Below are 19193 nucleotides of genomic sequence, written 5' to 3'. Positions count from 1 at the left end.
TCTTTGGTGGTGTGTTTTGTTCACTTGTGTTTGAAAATTTAAATAAAAAGTTTTTAAAAAAAAAAGAAAAAGAAAACAGAAATAATGCATGCACCATAAAATATTAAGTTTAAAATGTTTATTTATCAGTCAACTGTACAGAGTTATTTATATACCACCATGTCAAACTAAATAAATCTGTGTTGTTAGAACAGTGGTTAACACTTTATATGAGGGAGTGTGTATAAGACAGACAAAACACCTTCACACCTGTTAATAATGTTTATAAGTGTTGTCATGGTCTTTCGAATATTAAGATAAAAGTCTTTCAAACATCTGCTTAGTCCAATTAAGGGTCACGGGAAGCTGGAGTCTATCCCAGCAATCATTGGACCAGAGGCAGATACACCCCAGACAGGTTGCCAGTCCATCACAGGGCTCCTTGGGGGGCATCTTGATAAAACAACAAAACTTGTGATAAACCATCACAGGATCGGAAATAACTCAAAACACTTGAGTTGCAGCTCTGGTTTAGTGGGAATGTTCAGTTTTCCATGTGTAAGTATAGGCAAAGTTCATTTAATGTTCATTTTTTTGGCAATATTTCTGGCTCTTGAACATTTTGATGCAACAGTGACATGGTGAAATCTAGAGCTTGATGCACTTTTACTTAGATGTTTGTCAGCAGCAACAAATCTATTATAGAAACAGAATTATCTGAACATCTGCTAAATAAAAAGTGATTTTATGCATGTTTCAAGCACTTGGGTTGGACAAATCATCCAGCCAGAACCACGATGAGATGACATTACTAGAGCATCACTCAAACACCGAACAGAGGAAAACAGCTTATGGATACTGTATTGCATTACTGTAGACAGCATTGCTTCTGCATATGTTCCAGCGTAGCTTGTTGAGCGAAGTTATCAGGATCCCGTCAATGCAAAGGACGGACCGGCCTTTTCATTTACGCACCAGCTTATTCTCCAGAGTCCCCAGCTTCTTTGACATGGCTTCAAGTAGGCATGTTAAAGAAATTTATGACAGAAATCCAAAGTAGTACAAAACCATATCAAGTCCTAGAAATAAAACTCAAAACCTATGAAGAAGAATTATTTCAAACTGTTTTGTTGCCTTGTTTTGCCACAAATCTGAAGGCCTTTACACTAGGGCTGTGACGATATGCTGTTGTCTCGATTCGATTCCAATTTTTTGGGTGTCGATTTGATTTTAATTGCGATTCTCACTATTCTTCAATACTGCTTATGTTTGTAGATTAAAAACAAAAAGAAAATGTTCAAAACTATTTTTTGCGTGTCATTTTTCTTGATTTCAATTGGGAAAAAACAACACATTAGCTAGACCCGCTACAATGCGCAAGAAGACAAGTAAAAATATAAATAAAAACAATAAAAATGGCAAAAAAAAATTATAATGAATTATTTATATTTGCTAAGAAAAAAATCAATTTATAACAAAAAAAAAATTTAATTTCAAAATTGTGAAGGAAAAAATCCCGATTTTCGATTTTTCGTTCGATTTTCCAACCCCTACTTTACACACCGCAGCCAATGCAAATAAACTTCATGGAATTGCAAATAATTCTGAGGTTAATTTTCAACGTTTCTGTATATGCAGAAACCATCAGGACGATGGGAAATTGTAAATGAATTATCAAAATTATAAAACTCGCAAGGTGGATTGTACATCAAGCCACGACAACAGTGTGCTGATGCTGCAAAAGACAAAAAGAGGCGCTGGGTTTATCCTGTTGTAGCAAAGAGAGGTGAACTTGGAGAGTTTCATTATTTAATCCAGGAGCTGCAGCTGGACCACGGGGAAGGCTTCAAGACGGACTTCGAGACGGACTTAAGGATGTCCGTCGGACAGTTTGAGATCTGCTTAAATAAAGACGTTTTTCTTCAGCGCAGCTTAAACAATCTCAGGACACATTCACATCAGTCTTTTCAATTAGAAGTCGACTCCGTTCGGAGATATTTGGGGAAATGTGAATGCACTAAACAAATTCTGATTTGGACCAAAGAAGCGGACTCGGTCCGCCTACAAATGCAGGTCTTGGTTCATTTCAAGCGGACCAAATACAGGACGTGGACTACAAAGTAAAAAAAAAAGTCACTTCCTGCATTGGGTGTCGCATTGCATTGTGGGTAAATACGTAGCACGATCCATTGTTGCGTATTTCTGCAGCATACTTGCATAAGACAACATAAAAAACCCAATACAGCGATAGTTTTGTCTCTACGTTAAACTCGCAATTTCCCTCTTCTTCAGGCCGACCTTTTCTTGTCTTTTGCTAAATACTAGCGCAGCGCCACCTTTGGTGAGAACGGGGATATATTATTGTAATGGTGCAGCATGAACAGGATCTTGGTCCACATGGATACACCCCCCTACAGCCGAGCCGAGTTCCTAACCGGACGGAGTCTAGTGGACTATCCTGATGTGAATGCACCCTTTGACTAGTTTTCCTTTCAATTTTTTTAAGTTGTCTTATGAAATCTTCAATTCTGTTCTCTGTAGAGACTGTAAGGATTTTATTTTATAAAAATAAAATGATTTTTATTTTATTTTATTTTTATATAATCTATTTTATAATGTCGAGGTCTGGGCTCGGGGGAAGATTCTTACTCCATGAAACCTGCTACTGATTTTTAGTCCAGTTTTTGTGTCATTTGGCACACCTCAGCCTTTTTCCCACTTCTCTTTATTTACAGGAGACGGTTTCCTATAAAACCACAGTAGGTGAGAAAGGTCAGAAAGGTGACACTCTCTCAGCACCTGTGTGAGGTCTATTTATATTTCTTAAAGACATCAGACTTTCAGATTCTGTCCATCAGTTGTAGATACTGCTTTTAAATTTTTTTTTTGTCCTCCACTTGTCCAGTTTCAGCTAATAGTTCTTCATCAAAATTCACCCCCGTCACTCCGCTATTGATCCAGCTGCATTGGCTCCCCATTATTTATAGAGTACAATTCAAAATCCTGGTTTTAACTTCTCGAGCCCTACATAACCAATCGCCTGGCTATGTTAGAGCCCTTTTAAGGCCATATGTTCCCAGCAGGTCTCTGAGATCTGACCAGGGTCTGCTGGTGGTTTTACATACACATGTATGTTTTACATACAGTGGCCCCTGCTTTAATGAGCTCCCTTCCTCTCAGCCTGAGATCGGCAGAGTCGGGGATCTCTTTTAAAAACCAGCTCAAGACATATCTTTTTAATTTCGCTTTTACTTAGTTTTATTTGTTTTTATGTTCTTTCTTGATGTTATTTACGTTGTTTTAATGTTTTTGTGTTATGTTGTAAAGTGCTTTGTGCCTTTTATCTTGAAAGGCGCTAAACAACTAAACCTTTACTTCCTTGCTTTCTTAATAGTTCTTTGAAAATAATCTTGAGGATAAAAAACTAGAGTAAGGAAAACATATATGTTTGTTTGATCTACAACATTTCTCACTGATGCAACTAATAATGTGTCTTTGCAACAAGCTGCTGGTAGCAAAGGACATAAAGTTGTCTGTCATGTGATGAAGCAGCGACAGTTCCTTTGCTGAATTTGGGCAGAGGGTTATGTTAAGTTGTAGGTCAGTATTGTTATCATTATGTTTTTAATTAAAAAAAAGAAACTGTGATCTGAAGATGTATTAAAGAAACCGATGTGACCTAAAAAGAAAAAAAAAAAAAGTCCAGCAAAAAAATCTTCAGAAATATGGAAAAATTTTCCTCAAAATAACAAAAAAAATCCTAAGACAGAGATAAATGACTAGGTGGTGTCATGGTTTGGACTTTGTGTGTCTTTAGTTCTTGTTTCCTATTTTATTTCGAAGTCATTAAATTCACCCGGACACATTTAGCTTATCAATGACATCTGTGTCTGTGTTTATTCCACTAGGATTCTTTTTGTCAGTGCTGGTTCATTGTACGGAGTCTTTTGTTTAGTTAACATTTGGATTAAATCTTGTTTCCTGCATCTGATCTGCCTCCTGCCCTTCTGTTCCTGTGCACTTCGAAGTAAAACATAAAGGAGGGTTGGCTCAAAACGGTAGACTTTTGCACAATATTAAACATACATACATGTCTGATCTCACAATCGATGTGTCACTTCCTAAATGTGGTTAAAAACACAAATTACTTCTTATTTCATGGAGAAAAGCAACAGTTCAGAGATGGACTGGTAATCGGGCCTTTCCCAGTGGGACAACACAGTTCATTTATGGGTCTTACTGGTCCATAAAACTCAGTAAGTCTACCTAACACTGGCCTTACATTTATTTTAACACAACCCCTATAATGAAGTGATAACATGTTAACTAAACAGCTATTTTATTAAATAAAATCTTAGTCTTACTGCATTTATAAAATCAGTTGATGATGTCAGAGCTTCTAATGGGACAACTGGTTAACTGGCTGTCTTTACTGGTTAAAACAGCAGATCCTAAACTTAGTTATCTCATGTTTTCCATCATGTTATTGAAGGCAAAAAGAGGATTTTTAACCATCAGCAGCTTTCTGATTTTCTTTGTTAACCTTTCTGTTTGGTTTGATAGTCGGATACTTTTAGGTCTAAATGTGTAAGAAGCAGCTTCTGTGTAGATGTTAATGGAAAGTATGCAGGAATAAACACTCTGGGATTATTTATTCAGTATGAATTTTGCTCATATGTTATTGTGACACAGCTGCCGATCTCTTTGCCAGAGAATCCAGTTGTTCTGAACCTGACTGAATCCTAAAATAATGACAAAAACATTTGATCTTCTGGTTCAGATATAAGAGCTGAAGCAGACAAAGAAAAACACTGTTTTCTGCTCTTTATCCTGGAACAGTTTTTATCTGATCCATCATTTCTTGTGTCTGTTCTTTCTGTTTTCTTTCTCCATCAAACACAGAGTAGGAAGTATTTATTGTGTCCACTTTCACTGATTCCTGATAACTCACCACATGGTTTTAGTGGTTTTTAGGAGCTGCATGGTTCATATTTATATGTAAAGGAGAACAAAGATTTCGTGGTGTGTATGAACATATATGGTCTGATTGTATTGTCCCAGTCTGACCCTGCTACAGTTTATCTCTTTATGTGATCTGTAGTTTAAAAACTATACATGTATGTGCAGAGTTGTGTCCAGGAACATTACTGTCAGAGTAAGCCGAGGAAGATTGAAATAACTAACTTTTTCTCCTTTGTTTTTATTTTTCTGCACTTGATAAAGACCTAATCTCTCATATCGTTTGTCATCGATGACTGTTTCTGTTAAAGCTGTAAACACAGATTTATTGCAGGTAGTTTGGTGACTGGACGTCGGTGTGAACGCTGCAATTTTTGTCAGCAAAAAAAGGATATTTTTCTGAGCCAGGTTCTTCAGCTTCTCTGTGACTTTGTTCTGAAACATGATCACGTTCTCACACTCACACATTTCTTCATCAGCTGGTTTATCTGTGGAATAGATTAGATGAGAAAGTCTGTTTCATTTTGTTTTGTTCTTCACATTTCCCCTTCTGTCTCCTGTTTGATGAGTAAAATTCCTGCATTTCAATGAAAAATGAAAAGGAGTACCTTTACATATCCTGGGTTTGAGTTTCTTTGCAATTTCCTTCATTTTCTCAAAATCTTCAGCATAGTACAGATGCTTCTCATCAGGCTCGGATGCGATTTCTCTCAGCTCCTGTTCGATGGCCTTGCCGACCCCCAAGGCATACATTGTTATTCCTAAAAGCAGCAGAAAACAGATTAAAGGCAAGAAACTGAAACAGATTTGGGATGTGAATAATTTGTATGTACCAGAGTCTTTGGCTTTACTGGCCCATTCAGAAACATCGTCCTGCGATCTTCCATCAGTGAACACAATGCTGATTTGAGGGGTGTTCGATCTGGCACCTTCTTTGGCTGAAAAGCTGAACTCAAACATGTGACGTAGGGCCGAGCCGGTCATGGACCCCCTGCCCATGTACTGTATCCGACTCACTGCGCGCTTTATGTCCTGAGCTGTGTTGTACTGACCCAAAGTAAACTCCGTACGCACCTTGGTCGAGTATTGGATGAGGCCTACATGTGTGCCTGTCCTGGAAATGTCCAGAGAGTCCACGATGGTGTTTACCAGCTGCTTGACCAGCTCAAAGTTGGCAGGGCCCAGACTCTTCGAGCCATCAATTACGAAAACTAAATCCATGACTCCATCAGTGCATTCTGCTTCTGTCAGAGACAAGGACACAAAAAATAACTTATTTCTCTTGAACTGTCAAAATCACACAAGCAAAGGACGGGCAAACCGTTTTAAGTAAACAAAAATGTAAGAAATAATGCAGTTTAGGATTAAATAAATAAACACAAGCACCAAAGTTTAATCTTCTGGCTCCTTTTAAATCAGAAAAAAATAGTCTGAGTGTGAATTAAGAAGCTGAATTCAATCTACTTTCATCCACCGTTTCTATAGTTTAAACATGCCATTAGTTTATTTATTTTATATCTATTTATTTATTATTTATGTATTTTTTTTTAAAAAACAACATGTCATTAGTTTATATAGAAAAGCAGCTCATTAAAATGAAATGTCACCTCACAGTTGCTTAAAGCATTTCCAAACTTTTACACTGATCTAATAAAACTTGACATAATTGCTGAACCATATGGAAAAAACATAGTTCATGGAAAAAGACACCATTTGTATGATTAATTCAGCTCGGTCAGACAATCACTTATGAATGCAGAAAATCACTGAAGTTTCGCATCAGGCTATTATACCTCCACTTCACACATTTTCCCAAAATGATATTAGAGTGATGAGACTTCACCTTTTGTTGACACTCCTTCAATACCCAATGTTGGCACCCTAACCAGTCACCAGTACATCTACTAATCCAGGGGTGGGCAACTCCGGTCCTCGAGGGCCACAGACCTGCTTCAACACACCAGACACATATCAGACCTAATCAGCAGACGTGTGCAGAGCTTGACATCAAACTGCACAAGTCTTCTAATTAGCCATTGATTTTAATCAGGTGTGTTGTCGCAGGGAAACTCCTAACATTTGCTGGACGGTGGCACTCGAAGACTGGAGTTGCCGACCCCTGTACTAATAATACAATCTTCCTGAATCACCTGTTTGTGTATCCTAAAAGAGTTGTGTTTGATTTATTACCCTTCCAACTTTTTTGACTGTTATCGTCAAGTTGTATGTTTATGTTCATAAACATAATGAAGGTTTGATTTATCAGCAAATGTACAGAAAATCTTTTTCTTTGTCTTGAAAATGAATGACCAAATCAAAGTTTTTGCTTTATATTAGAAAACTTGCGAGTTTTCCGGATGTTTGTAAAGCAAAGACAGCTGACATCCTGCTGGGCGTCACACACCCCCTCAAAACATTTACAGATATCAGATTAATAGTTCTGACACTTTAATGTCATGATGAGAGGTTTCAAGTGTTTTTTTTAGGTTCTGGTTTCCTGTATTATTTTGTAGCTTTCTTTTAGTTTCCTCATTTCATTTCATTTCATGTCTTGTTTCCTGTTTTGCTTTTCTGTTCATCAAGCACACCTGGCCTCTATAAGTTCATCCATTTCACCTGTTTCTTCCTTTGTTTCTCACTATTTATAGCCTTTGATTTATGTATTTAGTAGTTAGTTTAGGCCCCTGTGTTTGTTAGTCTTCTCGCCAACGCTGTTTTCCCTGCTTTTGGATTTGAAGTTTAGTTTTTGGATTAAAAAACATCTTGGTTCTGCATCCTACGGTGGCCCTGAAGTGCAAACCACAACAACAAAACAAAAAACACAAACTACAAAACAAAAAAACGCAACAACAAGTTAAGAAACAGCAACAAATTGAAAATGACAACAACAATTAAAAAATACACAATGACAAATTTTAAAAAAGGACAAATTTAATTAACACCACAAAAAAAATTCTAAAAAAGACACAACAAATTAAAAAAAAAATTTTTAAAAAATGATAAAACACAATGAAATAAAAAACAACAACAAACTTAGAAAAAGCACAACTACATTAACATACCAGAAGACGTAGGTACCAGCGGGCAACAAGAGAAATGGCTGATTGGACGATGGTGCCAACCGGAACCGGAAGTTGTACTTTTGTACCTCGTTCAGTTTGGAGTAGAGGAAAGGCTGAAGTAGTACTAAATTTGTTGTGTTAAATACTACAGAAGTGTTGGAAGTAGTTTTAGTGTGCTGATTTTAGACACATTTTGTGTAAAGTGTGTAATAATCAAAATATTCTTGGATAGCAGCAGCTATGTTTGGGCTCCGGGTTACGTTCATGTTTTGAAAACTGCGCTACGTACACAACAACTTCCGGTTCCAGTTGGCACCATCGTCCAATCAGCGATTTCTCTCGTTGCCCGCTGGTACCTACCTCTTCCCGTATGTTAATGTCGTTGTGCTTTTTCTAAGTTTGTTGTCGTTTTTTATTTGTCATTGTGTTTTATCATTTTCTTCATGTTTTTTTTCTATTTGTTGTGCTTTTTAGAATGTTTTGGTAGTGCTAATTTAATTGATTGTGTTCTTTAATTTGTCGTGTATTTTTTAAAAATTTTGTTGTCATTTTCAATTTGTTGCTGTTTTTTAATTTTGTGTTGCGTTTTTTGTTTTGTAATTGTGGTTTGCACTTAAGGGCCGCCGTAGCATCCTGCCTCCCATCCCTGCTTTGGTTCCACACCTCCACACACTGTGGCGTTTAATGTTTACAGCTGCTCCCCAGGCTGACACAAATCCAAGCCTGACACTAGAGTTGATTTAATAAATAAATAAATCTTAAAATTGCATTTAATAGAAAAGCATTGCATTTATGTTTTAATGTATTGTGTGAAAAGTTTTAAGATTTTCTCCCTAAACATGTTTTTATTTATTTTTACAAAAGAAAAATACTGCAAAAGAAAATATTAACATCTGAATAAAATGAAGGTTTCATGACAGTACAGGATAAAACAGAATATTCTCTTCATCTGGGTAATCGGAGAAATTGTATTTTTATTGAGAGCTGGGATTAAAGCTGCCCTCAAAACTGGTCCAAAACTCTTTAAAATTTATATAACATGTAATTATATAACATGAATATACTGGAACAGAGAAAAAAAACCTGCAGATGAGCCATTGCAGACTGAATTTTAGTAATTTTTTTAACATGCAATCATTGTGTACAGTCTTTTGTAAACTGATAAAGATTATTAATTTATAATCATGAGATTCTGAAGAATTTTTGTTGTTTCCCTTTCTGCTTTTCTCCCCGAAGGCGTTTCCATGGCGAACCATCTGCTCCCAACCACCAAGCCGGTACAGAAGCCCTACGTGCACGGCTGTACTTTGGCACATGTTTTACGCTGGATGCCCTCCCTGACGCAACCCTCTGCATTTATCCAGGCTTGGGATGACCTTCAGAGAACAATGGTGTCCCCATTGAGTAGGGGAACCAAATTGCCGACCTTCAGGTCACAGGTCAAGCCCCTCTACAACCTGCAACTCGTGTAGACGTGATGAAGACGACCTGCTGATGTTCAAACTGAGCATCAGAATGAGGAAGAAAGAAGATTTAAGTGACTTTGAGTGTCCAGACTGTTTCTGCTGCTTTGGGATTTTCATGTGCAACCATCTCTGGTTGTGTTTTAGTCAGAGAAAACACTGAGTAAGGAGTTGTCAGCATGAAAAAGACGTTCGCTGGTTTAAAAACACTGCCTTGCTTGTTGAGTCTCCTTTTCCGCAGCAACATTCAGATGATAGAGTAGCACGAAAGCATGGATCCATCCTGCCTCGTTTCAACAGTTCAGGCTGCTGGTGGTGTGATGGTGTGGGGAATATTTCCCAGCAGGATGATGCACCATGTCACACAGCTCAATTCATTTCCAACTGTTTTCTTCTTTTTTTCTTTTTTTTTTTTGTGTCTTGTCCAGCATTTAGGCAAGCAGAATGATGGTCTGGATGCTATGTTCTGCTGAGTAAATTTACTTTGCCAAGGGAAGCTTTATAAATATAATGATCCCCTTGACTTTCTGAATTTTTATTTTATTTCTATATTTATTTTGCGTTATTGTTTGAATTGTAGAGTTTGTACTGCTGGACCAGAGAGGACAGAAGAAAGACAGAAAGAGAAAGAAGAGAAAAAACCTCATAGGAAAAGTGAAAGAGATAAAGAGAGAGAAAAAAAAAATCCTTAAAAGAAATGAAAAAAATAGCCCAGAAACATACACACACACACATCTGTAGGTTGTTGGGGTTTTTTTCTGTTTGTTTTCTTCAACAAGACAAGGACTGTACTCCGACGGCCTCCACAGTCACCAGATCTTCATCCAGTGGAGCACTTTCTCATCATGATGTGCAGCAACTGTGTCATGATATCATGTTAATATGGAGCAAAATCTCAGAGGAAAGTTTCCAACCTTTTGCCACCAAGAATTAAGGCAGCTCTGATGGAAAAAGGGTCAAACCAGGCATCAGCAAAGTGAAGCTGATAATCGAGTTTATTCAGATAAAACTTTCTCTTTTTTATCCTTGTGGATCAATGCGTGTGTTTGAGCATCAAGTATCATTTTGCTCTTTTGCACTTTGCTCAATATTAATTTTAATGACAGAAACTGAACTCACCCTGACATGTTTTTCCATCAGGTCGCAGTGTGTATCCTTCTCTACATTTACACACACAAGAATCCTCTGTATTCAGAAACTCCTGCTCGCAGCCATGTTTCCCATCAGCACAATGGTCTCTCCCTGCAAGACAAGAGTTATTTCCTCACCGCTGCTCCATCCTGAATAGTGATTTAACACATCCGTCTAATAACCGGATGACAGATGAGAAGTAGTTCTGCCAGTTTTCTAAATTTACAACACATAGACAAAGTTTTAACTTCTTTTTCAGACCATCTGATATCAAGGGAAGGAAGCAAACTTTTAAGTAGATCGTTTATGCTGATAAGAACGCATCTGCTTTTTACCGATACTAATACATCATTTACGAAGTCTTGCACCCACTGGCTGCTGTTTATGTGGGCCACACTTTGTTTTTAAGGCATAAATATTTGCAAAACTGTGTTCATGTCTCCAAAATACCTTTATAGAATGAGTAGCATTGATCTTTTTGTTTACTATTTTGATGTAGTTCATCAAGATTTAACCTCAGTATGTCAATAAAGAGTTGTTAACACTTACTTTTGCATGTTTTCCCATCTGGTCGGAGTGTGTAGCCTTTTCTGCATTTACACACACATGAGTTTTCTGTGTTCATAAACTCCTGTTCACATCCATGAGTGCCATCAGCACAGTGATCAGTCTCTGCGGTAGGGGGAGACGAGGTATTTCAAGAAAATACAGAGTAAATATAAACAAATAAATAAATGAAAGAATGAATAATAAATAAATAAATAAATAAATAGAAATTTTGTTTTTAAAGTTTTTATATGTTTATCAGAAACTAGTCATTTACATTCACACACACACACACACACACACACACACACACACACACACATATATATATATATATATATATATATATATATATATATATATATATATATATATATATATATATATATATATATATATATATATCCAGTCCTACAGCACTCAAAGTTGTCAGTTATCTTATCTTTTAGCTGTTCAGGTAATAAAACCCATAATTCATGTTACTAATTGGTGTCACTGCACTGTTTTTATGCTCATAGACTGCAAAGAAACTAAATCCATTTCTACATAACAACATAGAAGTACAGGAAATAAGCAGAGTTGTACTTTTGCAGGTTTTCCCATCTGGTCGGAGTGTGTAGCCTTTTCTGCATTTACACACACATGAGTTTTCTGTGTTCATAAACTCCTGTTCACAACCATGAGTGCCATCAGCACAGTGATCAGTCTCTGCGGTAGGGGGAGACGAGGTATTTCAAGAAAATACAGAGTAAATATAAACAAATAAATAAATGAAAGAATGAATAATAAATAAATAAATAAATAAATAGAAATTTTGTTTTTAAAGTTTTTATATGTTTATCAGAAACTAGTCATTTACATTCACACACACACACACACACACACACACACACACACACACACACATATATATATATATATATATATATATATATATATATATATATATATATATATATCCAGTCCTACAGCACTCAAAGTTGTCAGTTATCTTATCTTTTAGCTGTTCAGGTAATAAAACCCATAATTCATGTTACTAATTGGTGTCACTGCACTGTTTTTATGCTCATAGACTGCAAAGAAACTAAATCCATTTCTACATAACAACATAGAAGTACAGGAAATAAGCAGAGTTGTACTTTTGCATGTTTTCCCATCTGGTCGGAGTGTGTAGCCTTTTCTACATTTACACACACAGCTGTCCTCTGTGTTCATAAACTCCTGTTCACATCCATGAGTGCCATCAGCACAGTGATCAGTCTCTGCGGTAGGGGGAGACGAGGTATTACAAGAAAATACAGAGTAAATAAATAAATAGAAATCATGCTTTCTAAAGTTTTCATAGGTTTATCATAAATGATTAATTTACATTCACAGATAACTCCCTCCATATGCTATCCTACAACACTCAAAGTTGTCTGCTACCGTGTCTTTTAGCTGATACTAAGTAATAAAGCCCATAATTCATGTTATTACTTGGTATCACTGTACTGTTTTCATGCTCATAAAGTGTAGAACAAACTGAATCCATTTCTACTTAACAACATGGAAGTACAGGAAATAAGCAGAGTTGTACTTTTGCAGGTTTTCCCATCTGGTCGGAGTGTGTAGCCTTTTCTGCATTTACACACACATGAGTTTTCTGTGTTCATAAACTCTTGTTCACATCCATGTTTCCCATCAGCACAGTGATCAGCCTCTGAGATTAAAAACAAAGCAGAGCAGATATATTTGTTTTTTGCATACTCTCGTGGAATGGTTGCTTCTTGTTACAAAACGAGTTTCTAAAAGCTCCTACTGCTGCAGGTCTTGCCATCCTGATTGAGGATGTATCCCTTGTTACACCTGCAGATGTAGGACTCTGGAACGCTGACACAGTTATGCTCACAGCCATGGTTTCCGAGGTCACAGTAGTCTATTTCTGCACAGGATGACTCTCATTAATGTCTCTCTTACATGTGCTGCAGCTGCAGCCATCGCAGCTTTCACCACCACTTATGTATGGTTTGGCCAGTCAGGTTAAAAGAGCATGAAAACAACTCATTCATTCAGAAATCTATATATCTGTCGCTTGTAAGATGCAGAGCTGTGAACACAACAAGCATCAGACAGTTACTCTTGTTTTGATTGGACAACACCACGACAGCCTGGAAGCCACAGGAGATTTCAGCAGCCGCTCTGATGATTGCAATAGCACACTTCCTTCAGGAAATCTCCCCCTCTTTACTTCTGTGGACATCCACCAGCGGAGCAAAATGGAACTTTTCCATCAGTGGGTGGACAGGACATCACTGGTAGGAGGGATGCTGGCTGTCATTACAACTCCAGATCCATAAAAGTTGCATGTTTGTACAACTTTTACAGTTATAACTTGAGTCTTACCAGGATGGAATCCATTATTCATTAAGATCATAGTGCTCTATTCAATTTATTATTTATATGATGTCAACTTATAGTATATTAACAGTTTGTGTACTTGAGAATTTAAGGCGAATACAATTACACAAATTAAATCTGAGCACCCTGGGACTGTCCTGATAAAGGCAAGGGTATAATGATGATGACTAGGGGTGTCCAGCTCTGTTCCTAGAGGGCCATAATCCTGCAGGTTTTCATTATATGCTTACTCCAACACCCCTGACTTAAACTAAAATAGTCATTGTGCAGAGCTGCACAAGCTGTTGGATCCATTGGAGTTGACTCAGGTGTGTTAGAGCAGTGATACACTGAAAACCTGCAGAACAGCGGCCCGCTAGGACTGATTTGGACACCCCTGGAGCAGTGCATGCTCAATGCAAGACAAAATATTATATTTGTTACTGTTGCACTTCTTCAGGTCCACGGTGAGTTCATATCCTGGACGGCAGCGACACTCGTAACCATCAGGCAGGTTAGCACAGATGTGCTCACAACCATGATCCACCTCTGCACATGTGTCGTCAGCTGCAGAGGAACAATAAGGGAGAAAATCACCTACAGTTCAGCAGCAGGAAGGTAAGAGGTTCCTCCCTTTCCTTTTTGCTTCATCCCCATGACCTAACTTTGTGGAAGAAGGTTTAGATGCTACAAAGGTCCCATATTATGCTAAATTAATTTTCTAAATGTTTTCTAACCGTCCTATGTGTCTCCATATTCTGTATATGAGGCTCAAAAAGGGGAAAATTCTGTTACCTCTCTTGCTCGCTTCACTTTTTAGCGTATGTATGCTCAAACAGGTGAGTCAGTGATCCTTCTCTTTGTGACCTCTTGAAGGGAACCATTCCCCAAGGTAGTGGCTACTGCCATTGACCAACTCTCCAGGTAGCTGAACCTGCAGCAAAAGCCGCATCTTCTCCCCAAAAGGGGCGTGGAGTAGATGTGAACAGACAACACTCATGGTCATTTACAGTAGGGGTGTCAAACTCCAGTCCTTGAGGGCCGGTATCCGTCAGGTTTTTGTTGTTTCTCTCTACCAACACGGCTGATTCAAATCGAATGGATCCAGCAGCTTCTCATCAACCTATTTATGAAATTTGGTCGGGTGTGCTGGAGGATGGAGACAACTAAAATCCTGCAGGATACCGGCCCTCCAGGACTGTGATTTAAAGGTTGAGACACAGAAACAGTCTGTTCTCAGTAGGGCTCAGAGCCACTTATAGAACGGTTGAAATGAAGAACCAAGGCTGAGGGTGGGGTGATGCACCTTGAAAACAATGTGATTGGACGTCTGACACACCAATTGTTAAAAATGTATAATATGGGACCTTTATAAATCATAAAAGAGACATATTTTCCCCTAAAAAGCAGCTATGTGAATGAGAAGTACACTGCAAAAACTCAGCCTTAAAAAAATTAGAAAAAAATATGCAAAAATTAAGTAAATGTTGCTTAAAAGAAGATAAATTATCTGCCAACAGAACAAGAAAATTTGTCTTGTCAAGACTTCCAAAAACAGGTAAAAATACTTTTAAAACAAGAGGAATTCTCTGTCATAAAAACTAAGAATTATCTTACCTTGAAAAAAATAAGCATATGTGTACTCAATTTAAGATTTTTAATCTTACTTAGATTTCAGTTTTATGCAGTTTAATGAGAGAAAATTGTAAAATAATCACACCACAGATGTCAAATGCTCTGTTGAGGTTTTTTGTTTTTTTTTTCATATTTATGCATAATCATGAACAAAATCTGTATGTAATTATAACAAAACCCTACTTTAAACCATCTGCTACTACCTTACAACAGGACCATCTCTGTTTTCATGGAAAAGTTTAACTTTCTTGTAAACTTCACAGTTTTCAGGAGAGAAACTGTGAAAAAACAGACATTTGAGAGGTATTTTACCTTTACATGTCTTGCCATCGGGGTTAAGGGTGAATCCTTTTCTGCATTTGCACCGATACGAGGCAGGGCTGCTCACACAGATATGTTGGCACTGATGATCCACCACCTCACACATGTCTGTCCCTGAAACATGCACGGACATTCATGAACACTCAACCATAAGTCTCGAAACACATCCAGTCAGAAATAAAACTCTTTCTTCACCTCCACACAGTTTGGACTGAAACACTGAGATCAGGGTTTCTATCTGGCTAAAGTTGGCCACCAGGTACACATGTTCAGAGTGTGGCTCGCTACCGATGGCCTGCAAGGTCTTCATATCCACCCTGCCCACTCCGATGGCAAAGATCTGGATGCCAGCCTGCCTGGCTTGAGCTGCAACCTCCTCCACAGTGTCCTGAGGTCTCCCATCAGTCACAATCATAGCAATTCGTGGAATGTGCAGGTCCAGTGGTCGGGCTCCCTCTTCCTCAGTGAAGGCTGTCTCCATGGTGTACTGGATGGCTAGACCCGTCATGGTCCCTGTGGCGAGGTGCTCCATGTTTCTCACAGCCTGCTCCACCTCAGCTCTGGTGGTGTGGGTGTTCAGGGAGAATTCAGGCTGAACCACGCTGCCATACTGAAGCAGGCCGACCCGTGTTGCATCGCGGCCGACGTCAAGGAACTGAAGCAGGTTGATGATGAAGGTCTTGACCTTCTCGTAGTCGTTAGGGCGGATACTTCTGGAGCTGTCAATGACAAAGACGAAATCCAGCGGGATGGCTTTACAAGGATTCTCTGCAATCAAAGGAGGTTTACGATCAGCTTTAACAAGTGACAAATATGCACACACATCCTGCCCACTCATGGTCACTTACCCACTGCATTGCTGTGGAGCGTCGTCTCATTTTTCCCTGTGGCTGCGATGGGTCTGGGACGGCGTCTGTCCGGCTGCGCTGCGATGCAGCACAACAGGCAGAAGAGGCCGAAGGTCAGGGATCTCATTCTGATGAGAGATGACACCTGCAGCAGAGGGGCACAAATACAGTCGAAACACTGCCAAGATCTGAAGCAAGTAGAGGACAACCCTGCATAGAAGAGGACAAGGCAGAAGCAAAGAGAAACTAACAACAAGTTCTGTTTATTGGGAAAACAAACACTTAAAATTACACACAGTACAGATTCATAACATCTTTAAGAATTATTGATACTTTTAAGTTAAAGGTATTCTCAAAAATCACATTTTCTTACAAACACAATGTATGAAATAACCAAATAACACACCTCCATCTCTATGGAATCAGATTTGTTTCAGAATCTCAAAGCAAAACTTTTTAAAACTCAAGCAAAAAACAACAATTAAAACCAAAACACACTAAAACTTAAATAAAATAAATCATCTCAAAATCTTTTTACAAAAAGTTTTGCTTGGAGATTCTGAAACAAATCTGATTCCATATAATTCCATACATCTCCGTCAATCTTCTTGAAGGTACAGTGTGTATGACCTATTGACGTCTAGTGGTAAAGAAATTAGGCATAGAAATTACTTCAAATGATAAGCAATGGATGGTGGTTTATGACACAGATAATGCACCAAATACACAATAAACAGCACATACCTGTAAAGTACAGAGTGTTTTCTTGCTTACTTAGCCCATTGCTTTCTATTAAAATGTTTCAATATGTCAAAAACCTGAAATAAATAAAGTGCCACTATGGTGTTTATGAGGAAGTTTCTAGTGCATTAAGTAGAGTACTGAATTCTAATCTATTAGGTATAATTGTAATCTACATATTTCAACACAGGCTTTGTAAATTAATGAGGAAAATTACGTTTAAACTGTATTATAAACTTGAAACATGTTAATAGAAAGCAAAGGTCTGGGTATGTCATAGTAAATCTCTTCAGAGAGGACCCTCCTGGACCTTAGATTGGCCACCCACCATCAGTCAGAGTTATGGAGAAATGTTTAAGGTGATACCAATGAAATGCCTGACCTTGATGTTGAAAGAGGAATGTACATGTTATTGATTAAACAAAGGCATGTTTTTTTTTAGATCATCTCAAGCTTTGCGACTAAATTGGTACTCAGGGGATGCTGCATTGTAGACTGGCATCCCACCCCTACTGACATGATCTCCCCTGGTGTCCAGCTGATACATGAATAGATCTTATTTCATTCTTTTCCCCTTTATATTCATTGTCTTTTTTTTTTTTTTTTAATTCACTGCCATGTTTGCTTTGTGTTCAGCATTGTTTCAAAATATTGGTTGGGGGAAAAAAAATCAGAAAGTGAGGATGAGTCACACATGAGCTTCATGACCTGCCACCATACGGAGAGAAAAACCTTTCTGTGTGTATTAGCTAGCGGTTGTTCTGCTGTGCAGGTGGTTTCAAAGTGATTTAGGAGAAGCTGAAAGGTACCACAGACTGTTTCCCGATCGAGTTCCCAGGAGAGCCATTTCTTTTACCTGTTATATCCCGACTGCAAGGTCTGCTGCCGTCATAAGAACAAACTGTATTCAGCGTAGATGTTGCACACAGAGTGACATGTCATTAAAGAATCACACTCTATTTCCAAAACAATCTGCTTAAATTCTGGGGTTTCTAAATGGAAATTTGATCAGGATCAGTGCGTCTCTGCTCCATGAACACCCCCCCCCCCCCCCCTCCCCCCTCCCCACTCCACACAGATATGTATATACTCGCTGCTGACCTGGGACCTGCTGTGGTCACATATCCACATAGCATCTCACACTGAGCTTCTGACCTCTAAACTTACATATGTTTGACATGTCCTGACAGCTTTCTCTCCACCATCTATCAGCTGCTGTAAAGAGCAAACATGTAGAATGTCTTAAAGCAGCTTCTTCTGGGCTCCACAGGAAACTAAACGTTGCTGGGAATACAGTGAACGCAGGCGGTAAATAATCCTTTAAACTGAATTTAAAAATAAATCAGTTTTTTTCTGATGGAAAGATTAGAAAATGATGCAATAATGTGATATAAAACTGTTCAAATACACCTTTAAGAAGAAAAATATACTGGAATTACTTCCTATAGGATGTTGCTCAACTTTCTGACGAGGTTAAAGCCAAGATTGTGTTTGCGGAAACATAAAAATGGCTTGTACTGAAAAGCTTTTATGGGACCCGGTCTCTGTTTTGCACATTCCCCTGTCCATGTTTTCTGTGGTGCAGGTGAAGGAACCACATCTGTTTTCCAGCTCAGACCTTAAGTAAATACACAACAGGTGACTGAATCCCCCCCCCCCCCCCCCCCAAAAAAAAGAACTATTACTTTACTTGTGTTTAAAAAAGAAAATGTATGTTTGTTATCTAAACCTACATCGTCCCGACATGAAAAAGCATCAAACTGAGATCTACTCACCTTATAGTCAAACCAACAAAGTTCCAGCTGCTGTAAACAAAGTTTCATGAAAAATCCCAACACGGACCTGAGAGAGGAGCTCCAACGGGATGAAGCTGTCAGTCTACTTGCTTCACAGTGTAAACATACATATATCCCAGACCTCTCTGCATTGCTCAGCCCCTTACTCCATCCACTGTGCTTCTGTTTACACCCCCACCTACTCCAACTTTTAGAGACGCCTCTTGTTCTGCTGGTAAAACGATAACTACAGTAAGAGTGTGTCATTCGTGTTGTTCGGATATTATTACAAGGTTTATTCCAGGTTTATTCTAACCCAAAAGACTGCTGGGATTGGCTCCAGCTCCCCCGCGACTC

General features: G+C 38.3%; 1 protein-coding gene across 4 annotated transcripts; it reads right to left on the bottom strand.

Moving 5' to 3' along the window:
* Positions 1 to 109: 109 nt before the first annotated feature.
* Positions 110 to 18992, bottom strand: LOC306756566 (matrilin-2-like). 4 transcript variants are annotated; one of them, XM_079241346.1, is made up of 15 exons: positions 18837 to 18992; positions 16321 to 16465; positions 15668 to 16240; positions 15464 to 15586; positions 13961 to 14083; positions 12939 to 13061; positions 12717 to 12839; positions 12280 to 12402; positions 11726 to 11848; positions 11144 to 11266; positions 10583 to 10705; positions 5772 to 6182; positions 5547 to 5699; positions 5334 to 5426; positions 110 to 998 (listed from the first exon to the last, which is right to left on the bottom strand). In XM_079241346.1, the coding sequence occupies exons 1-15, from the start codon at positions 18882 to 18884 to the stop codon at positions 943 to 945; spliced, it is 2463 nt and encodes an 820-aa protein (XP_079097472.1). In that variant the 5' UTR covers positions 18885 to 18992; the 3' UTR covers positions 110 to 942. The 4 variants fall into 4 exon arrangements, with proteins under 4 accessions (XP_079097472.1, XP_079097473.1, XP_079097475.1 ...); XM_079241347.1 differs by lacking the exon at positions 11144 to 11266; XM_079241349.1 differs by lacking the exon at positions 11726 to 11848.
* Between the last annotated feature and the right edge of the window lie 201 nt (positions 18993 to 19193).

The sequence above is a fragment of the Telmatherina bonti genome (genome assembly GCF_933228915.1).
Source record: "Telmatherina bonti genome assembly, chromosome: 5".
NCBI lineage: Eukaryota > Metazoa > Chordata > Actinopteri > Atheriniformes > Telmatherinidae > Telmatherina > Telmatherina bonti.
The sequence above is the reverse complement of the archived record's forward strand: the minus strand, read 5'-3'. Positions and strand labels throughout refer to the sequence as shown.

Excerpts from the sequence above, each read along its gene's own strand:
- LOC306756566 (XM_079241346.1), bottom strand. The coding sequence starts at position 18,884 with ATGAAACTTTGTTTACAGCAGCTGGAACTTTGTTGGTTTGACTATAAG. Across the intron at positions 5,700-5,771 it reads CAGTAAAGCCAAAGACTCTG|GAATAACAATGTATGCCTTG; the intron begins GTACATACAAAT and ends TGCTGCTTTTAG. Across the intron at positions 999-5,333 it reads GAAGAACCTGGCTCAGAAAA|TTGAAGCCATGTCAAAGAAG; the intron begins ATATCCTTTTTT and ends TAACATGCCTAC.